The sequence below is a fragment of the Ambystoma mexicanum genome, chromosome 1p (assembly GCF_040938575.1).
Source record: "Ambystoma mexicanum isolate Mex_15411 chromosome 1p, UKY_AmexF1_1, whole genome shotgun sequence".
Lineage (NCBI taxonomy): Eukaryota > Metazoa > Chordata > Amphibia > Caudata > Ambystomatidae > Ambystoma > Ambystoma mexicanum.
This window is the reverse complement of record NC_090921.1, coordinates 976,140,594-976,148,216: the sequence shown is the minus strand read 5'-3', so window position 1 is coordinate 976,148,216 and position 7,623 is coordinate 976,140,594. Positions and strand designations below refer to the sequence as shown.

The window sequence follows — 7,623 nt, the reverse complement described above, 5'->3', positions numbered from 1 at the left end:
GTGCAGGGGCAGGTCCAATTCCACAACCAAAGTAGAGAGCAGCAGGGGGGAACAGTGGGATCCCTGGGAAGCATGGGTAAAACGGAAAGGAGTAATAGTTAAGGAGAGAGTTAAGGGCTCTGGCGTAGAACGGGCAGGCAAGAGTGCAGGGGCAGGTCCATTTCCACGAGGTGACCCAGGGGAGACGGGACACAGCCCTCAATAGGCACCGACGGTATTGCAACAATATCCAGAGGATGGAGTGGCATTGTAAACTTATCAACAAGGGTCTTGAAGGTATACAAAGCATTGGGGGAGATGCATGAAAGGAATACGAGAGGGAGTGAGAAGGAAATGAAAGGTTACCCGGGCAGAGGGTGGGACGAGGAGAGTTTTTATCGGTACATGTTTAACGGATTAAAAGATAAAGGGGACCACAGGGTCCACAGTTCAGGAGGAAAACAGGAATAATGGGAAAATAATGATAGAAGCAAAGACAGGGACAACAGGGGATACGTTAACAACGACAAGGAATCGTTTGAGGTCAGGGGAACAATACCTTTGTGGCAGTCAATAGGGGACACAGGGAGGACGGCAGAGTAGCAAAGTAACATACCACCCACCAACGGCACAAGGGCGTGGCAGGGGAGATATCGGAAAAACATAGCTGGGAGCATGGAGCATAAGCAGAAGGGCAGAAAAGGGGGAATTCCAAAGTGTTCAATAAGAACAGTCATATGGCAATCGCCTACCAACCAGGAAGAAAAGATGGCTCTGGGGCAACAGTAGGCAATCGTACGGCAGAGAACGCCCACACCAGGGAAGGCATGGGTTCCACGAGTAAGCACCAGAAATAATGAAAAGGTTAGCCATAAGGCTGACTGGGAAAGGAAAATATGGCCACCTGTATGGCAGGAAAATAACGCCCATACCGGAAAAGGCATGGGTCCCAAGAATAAGCACCGTAAAGAATGAAAAGGTTAGCTATAAAGGCCGACTGGAAAAGGAAAAGATGGCCACTTGTATGGCAGGAAAATAACGCCCATACCGGAAATGGCATGGGTCCCAAGAGTAAGCACCGGAAAGAATGAAAAGGTTAGCCATAAAGGCTGACTGGAAAAGGAAAAGATGGCCACGTGTATGGCAGGAAAATAACGCCCATACCGGAAAAGGCATGGCTCCCAAGAGTAAGCACCGGAAAGAATGAAAAGGTTAGCCATAAGGCCGTCTGGAAAAGGAAAATATGGCCACGTGTATGGCAGAGGAAAACAACGCCCATACCGAAAAAAGGCATGGGTCCCAAGAATAAGCACCGGAAAGAATGAAAAGGTTAGCCAGAAAGGCTGACTGGAAAAGAAAATGTGGCCACGTGTATGGCAAGAAAAAAAAAAGAAAAAAAAACCGCCCATACCAGGAAAATCATGGGTTCCACGAATAAGCACCGGAATTAATGAAAAGGTTAGCCATAAGGTTGACTGAAAAAGGAGATTATGGCCACAGGTATGGCTGGAAAATAAACACCCACACCGGTAAAGGCATGGGTTCCACTGGAGGAGAAGGGAAGGTTAGCAACAAAAAGATATCCGAGAAATAAGTAAAACTAAAGGAAACCGAGCGAGTCAAGGGAAACCTGGGCAGGAATGCACAGAAAAGTTACGAAACAGGTAAGCAACGCAGAAAGCATGTGCAGAATGTAAATTTTTAGACGGGTGTAAAAAAAAAAACAAAAAAAAACAATTACAAAATAATAATAGACGCAGCTACATGCACCGTGAAAATAGCAGGGGTAATAGACCCAACAAGCAGCCCGCTAATAATAGTATGAGTTGAAGGGTTGGGGCTAGGTTGAAGGGGCAGATAAAAAAAAAAAAAAGGATGCGATAGCATACTAAAAGGGCCTGTAGAATAAGGGAGCCAGTAGACCGGAATACTGTAACAGGGGATGGCCTGGAAAGAGGGAAGGTTAACAGGGTATCTAAAGGGATCTCAGGCTGAGGGAAACAGAGATTTTCATGTCAACAATAATATTACATAGAACATAGGATGGGGCATTTTGCAGACACTAGTTTGAAGGCATTAGAGGAGAGGGGACGCAGACACGGGTACTTTTGGGGGGAACCTGAGCGGCCGAGGCAACGCCCACTCAGGTGTGGCGGCACGTGTCCAGGAACGGATGCCCGAGGGTAACCGAGACTGACCAAGGAGAAGGCTGGCATCGCTAACCCTGGACACGGTGTGCCCAAAAGCACAGACACATGTTGTTATCATGATTCCTGTTTGTGTTATTTTCTGTAGAAAATAAATGCCTACGGCCAATCATTTTTCCACAACAAATCTGTCTGTAAGTCATTCCATAGTATAGGAGGTAGGAAACAAGAGCAAGGAGAAGCCCACACTACACAGCCTATAACGTGGATGGAAGGCACAGCGTGGGTGTCATCACGCATCACGTGTCGACGAGGCACAGGAGCCGTTTGTCTTCTATGCCACATTGGGGGCACAGGAGCCGTTGTCTTATAGGACATGTTTTCGGTTTCTTTAGTTGGGATTGGAGGACCTTGGACATGGTTCCCAAAGGCGGAGAGAACATTGGGCTGCTCAGGATCAGTGAATTTGTGTTTATCGGCAAGGCGGATGGAAACGGAAAGGGAAAACGAGTGTTTCAGTACCATGGCGTTATGGAGCGCTGTGATCTCAGTGTCTGTGCTGAGGTGGTAGTTTAATGCTGGAACGGCAGGTATTTTGTTTCTCGGGCCGGATGGTCAAGAACAGGGTAAGGAGTTTAGGAGTTGCTTTAGAGGCCTGTCATGTTAACTGGTGTTTGTTTTCTGTTATGGTCTAAGGGGCTTAGTGGTAGGCTAGCAGGGCTGGCATGGGAAAGTGTTGGTTAAAGGCCTGCTATTTGGAATGCTGTTGTGTTTATGTTTGTGTCCTATTCCGTTCAGAACGCATTTGATGGTCCAGGGGAGCACACATGTGTGGGTTCTTCACTTTAGAATTTGGGACTCCTTTTGGGGTTTTTTTTGGACATGTGGGTGGCTTGGAACATTTTAACTTTGAGTTCATGTATTGTGACATTTGTTTTTCTCCTAGAGGGTTACTGGACATGTGGGTGCGGGGATGCACCGGTGTGTTGGGTCTTATATGGACTTTTGGGTGCGGGGATGCACAGGTTCTGCATTTGACTTTTCTCTTGTTTTAACCAGTTTGGACATGAGGGTGCGGGGTAAGCGCTGGGACTCAAGCACTGTAACTCAAATACTGGAACTCAAGATTTTAGTTTGGGTTTCATGTTTTGGGCATAGCATGATACATGTAGTTGCATGTTTTGATGTCCTGTTTATTGTTTGTAAAGGACTTGCCCCTGGTGGGTTTTGCTCATTTTTCAGAATGGCCAGTGGGTTCTGGGAGTTTGATGTTGGTAGTGAGGTGCTGCTGGGTTCAGAGAGGCCGGGTGGACTCTGAGAGTTTTTGTGGTTGTGCAGTGAGGGGCTGCTGGGGTTCAGGATAGCTGGGTGTGTCCTGAGTGTTTTTGCAATGATGAGCTCTGGGGTTCAGGATGGCCGGGTCGGTCCTCTGTGTTTGTGCTGCAAGGGACTGTTGAGTCAGGATGGCCGGGTGGGTTCTGGGTGTTTTTGCAGTGAGGGTCTGCTGGGTTCAGGATGGCCAGGTGGGTCCTGAGTGTTTTTGCAGTGAGGTGCTGCCGGATTGGTATTATTTTTATGCTCTGCATCAAGCAATTTCTCCTCTATCTTCTTTGCCAGATGTCAGGATAAGGTCATGGACTTGTTCAGGTTGTGTTGTACTTCGCATATTTCATGTTCCGATGTTTGCCTGCTTACTGGGAGTCACATCGTGGGGTTCGCTTGGTGGGTTGGATTTTGTGTTTGTGGGTTTGTGTTTGGTGGAATGTTACAGGAGGGAGTGGAGTTGGTGTGTTGGGAGTTGTTGAGTTGTGAGTTCCAATAGGTTGGTGTGAGCTCCGATAGGTTGGTGTGTTTGGGATGTGTTTCCAGTTGGTAGTTGGAGCTGAACTTTGGGTTTCACGTGTTTCCAGTGGGTAGTTTAGCTGGAGTATGGAAACATTTGCTTTTGGACTTTCCATTTGGAGTTGGTGGTTTCATCTAGGCATACCAGTTCAAGTTCTCCATTTTCTGGAGCTGGTGCGTTTTCTAGTTTGCTTTGCCATGGTGTTGGTTTTGACATCTAGGCATACCAGTTCCAGTCTTGAATGTTTTTCTCTGGAGCTTGGGTGTGTTCAGGTTTGTTTCGCTATTCCTGTTATCAGGTTTTGTGATTGCCATTAAGGCATGTTCCAGTTTTCTCTGGCTGGAACATGTGCATGTTTAGAGGGTCATAGCATGACAGGATTTTCATGGGGTCATCATGCTTGCGTGTGACTTTTACGGTGTGTTGGTATTGTGGTGTGGTGGTTGCTTGGCATGTACAGGTTTGGGAGTTTTGTTGTTGGTCTTAATTGGTCTGCGTGCTGGCCACACGTGGATTGCGCGAGAAATGATTGGTACTGTTGTGGATTCTCTCCTTGTGTTGATTATTAGGGAGGGAGACGTGCTATAATGGGCATCTGTGTGTGGATGCAGGATGGTGATGTCACATGGAACTTGGAGTATTGGTGTGGCTGGGCTCTAGGGTTTCTACCATGACAGTTGGAGTTGCTGTGCTGGCTGGGGTGGATGTCCCAGTATTTCTGTCCATCTATCTCACCTGTGCTCACAGTCAGGGAATAAACTTACCCTGACAATTTACCTCCTGACTCCAGCGTTGTGTGTGAGCCTGAGAACCCCATTACTTCATACTTCACTATTGACTATGTTATTTAGGGCTGATGGGAGTTGTAGTCCAAAACGCCTGAGGAGACAAAGGTTGTTGACCCCTATGTGTGGGCACATTACCTATGCATGTAAGAAGGTATGGTCTATTCACCTGGGCGAAGGGTAGTGTAACTAAGCAACGGTGTAGCTGGAGACCATGTAGGTAAAATTGAAATGGGCAGAAGGGCGCATGGCCCCAGGGGTTGTTTACCTGAATATTTATGTGTGCAATTATTAAGTAAGAGTCAGGCCAGAGGCCATAGTTGGTTTTCAAGCAATGGCAAGAGGAGAGTGGTGGCCCTTACCTGCCATCCTAAAACATAACGTGATTACTGAGTAATCTTGGGTAAAGCTGGGGACTATGTTTGCTTAGAGTTTTAGTAAAATGCAAGGTAAACGGGCAGACAGGATAGGCCTGGGTAAAGCTGTAAACCATGAAAGACATGTCGTGGCACGCGGTTAATAGAAATAGGCAGGATGGCATGGATGCCAACTCGCCCTTTTAGAAAAATGCTTCTAGATCGCCATGAAAAGATATGCTTGCCCCAATACACGTCAATGGTTAATGGAAACCCCCCCAGCCCCGCCCACTCGCTCTGTTGCCAAAGCTCCTTCAGAAAGATTGGCATTTGTGATATGGCACTGGCCGAGGGAAAAGATGGAGGCCACGCGTTACTCTGTCAAAAGTGGGCAGACATGTTGCTAGACTGGGCGGGCCTTGCCAATTGCATGCCCCCCCATGTCTCCGGGTTCCTCGGCTGTACGGTTGGCAGCAATGGATGTTGGCATTCACCTTGGCACTGGCGCCGGTCGTGGTGCGGGGAGCGCTATGCCCGGAGCCAACCGCAGCGTGGTAGCCACGCCCAGCGCTGCCAAGCGAGCCTCTTATTAGATAAGCTCTTCGCCGAGCTTGGACGGCTCCACTGGCCCCGGCCCCTCCCCCTCCGCCGCCGCGCAGTGGTGCCGTCCGGGGGTGGGGAGCGAGATGTCATCCTCGGAGCTGTCATTGTTATTTTCCAGCCTGTGATGCCGAGTGCGTGAGAGCGCCGCCGGCTGTGGGGAGGAGAGGAGAGGAAGGGAGACGTGCCCCCCTTCCAGGGAGGAAGCGCAGCGGTGCGCGACCAAGCGAGAGGGGGGGCGGTGGAAGGAGAGCAGACATCGACGCCCCCCACCATGGCCACCAACCTGAGCGACATCATCAAGCAGGGCTACGTGAAGATGAAGAGCCGGAAGCTGGGGGTGAGTGGGGGGCGGGGGTGAGGTGTAAATGTAGGGCAGGATGGGGGGGGCGGACCTGCTTTTGGGTCTGCAGCTGCAACCAGTGGTAGAGCCATAGGAAGACCAGGGGAGACGAGGACTGTGACGCGTGGCGGCTCCCAGGGTGTGGTGGGTGACATCTTTGGAGTGTCCACTTGGGTGGGAACATAACATCATCCATAGGCTAGTCTAGGTGTGGCGGCCAGGGCAGTGGCGATATGTCACCCCTATAGGATATCCAGGGCTGTGTTGGGTGACCTCCAATATGTAGAGGGGGAGGGAGTGCGGGGGGCAGGGGGATATCCAGGTGCATAGTTCATTGGGTAGCCAAGTGGTGCTGGGTGCCGAGGACACCTGCTGAGCCCCCAGATACGCCTAGCGTGTGATGAGTGACGTGGAGAGGGTTTTAGGGCCCAGCGGGAGTCTAGGAGGCAAGGAGCTGTAAGGGTGCAGGCAACCTCACAGGGCCAGGCAGATGTGCCAGCGACAGTCTGCGGTGTGTGGTCATCACGGGTTACATGGGTGATGGAGGCCGCTGGTGGCGGGGTACCATCTGGGAGGCTACTGAAGTCCAGGGTAAGGGCCACGTCCATGGAGTGTCCGCCGAGGCCGTGGACGCCAGGCAGGGGGCTTGGGGCCTTCTTCCCAGGGCATATGGAGGCGACCCCTGAGCAGGGCGTGTGCCACTTTGCTTGGGAATGCAGTGGTGATGGGTGGTACCTGGGCCGGCTCCTCATGATGACGACAAGGAAATATATTGCATGGGGGATGGGGCCGCATCGTCTCCTGGGGGTGAGGGGCGACAGCCACAGTGTATCCCGTGGCAGGCTGCCCACTTTCCCAAGGTACGTGGTGGGGCGTAATCGTTGCCATCATTGGGCACTGTGGTTAATGCGGTCAGGGGCGAACTTCACCTGGGTATCAGGCGGCAGAGAGTCAGTGGGCACCCCGCGTGGCAAAGGCGTGCAGTCTGTGGATGTGATTGCTGTTGGGTGGCACATTGCTACACCTGTTGCTGCCCTGGCCCCTGCTTCACGCAGCCGAGTCGCCACATCGCTCGTTTCTGCTTTGCCCTAGCACCCCGCCTTCATGTGGGATTTCCTGTGTGCCCGTCTGTGTGCTGTCTTCGGGGTGCCCTCGGAGTGTTTGCCGTGCCAGCAGGCTCGGACCGGCCCATGGGGCAATACCAGAACTGCAGGACCAACGGACTAATGCTGGCCATTTTGTTTGCGCCAAAGTGCGCCAGATGGATGAGTTTTACTGAACACATTCATACTCTTGAAAACATCCCATTTTCTACATGTTTTACCAGAAGTTTGTAATTTAATATAATTATCTTTGTAAACGTGTGTATACTTTGATGTAACTTGTAACCTATGCCTAAAGTATCCTTGTAACTGCTGCGCCCTGATACCTATGGGTGAGGTGCACCTTATAAATAAATAAACAAACAGAAGTCTCCCCATGGGTACTACTCAGATCATCACAAATTGGAAACATTGCTATCACCGTCGTGGGACACTTTCTCAGCGTTCTGCCTCAGTGCAACGGCCCT

General features: G+C 50.5%; 1 protein-coding gene across 3 annotated transcripts in view; it reads left to right on the top strand.

The window, feature by feature from the left end:
- Positions 1-5,730: 5,730 nt before the first annotated feature.
- Positions 5,731-7,623, top strand: part of DOK4 (docking protein 4) — a 225,758-nt gene continuing 223,865 nt past the window's right edge. Inside the window, exon 1 of one of the 3 annotated variants that reach the window (XM_069654129.1) lies at positions 5,731-6,050. In XM_069654129.1, coding sequence (XP_069510230.1) covers positions 5,985-6,050 — 66 coding nt within the window. In that variant the 5' untranslated portion in view covers positions 5,731-5,984. Of the gene's footprint in view, positions 6,051-6,539; positions 6,645-7,623 lie in introns of those variants that run through there. The other 2 variants (XM_069654136.1, XM_069654146.1) reach the window with 2 other exon arrangements.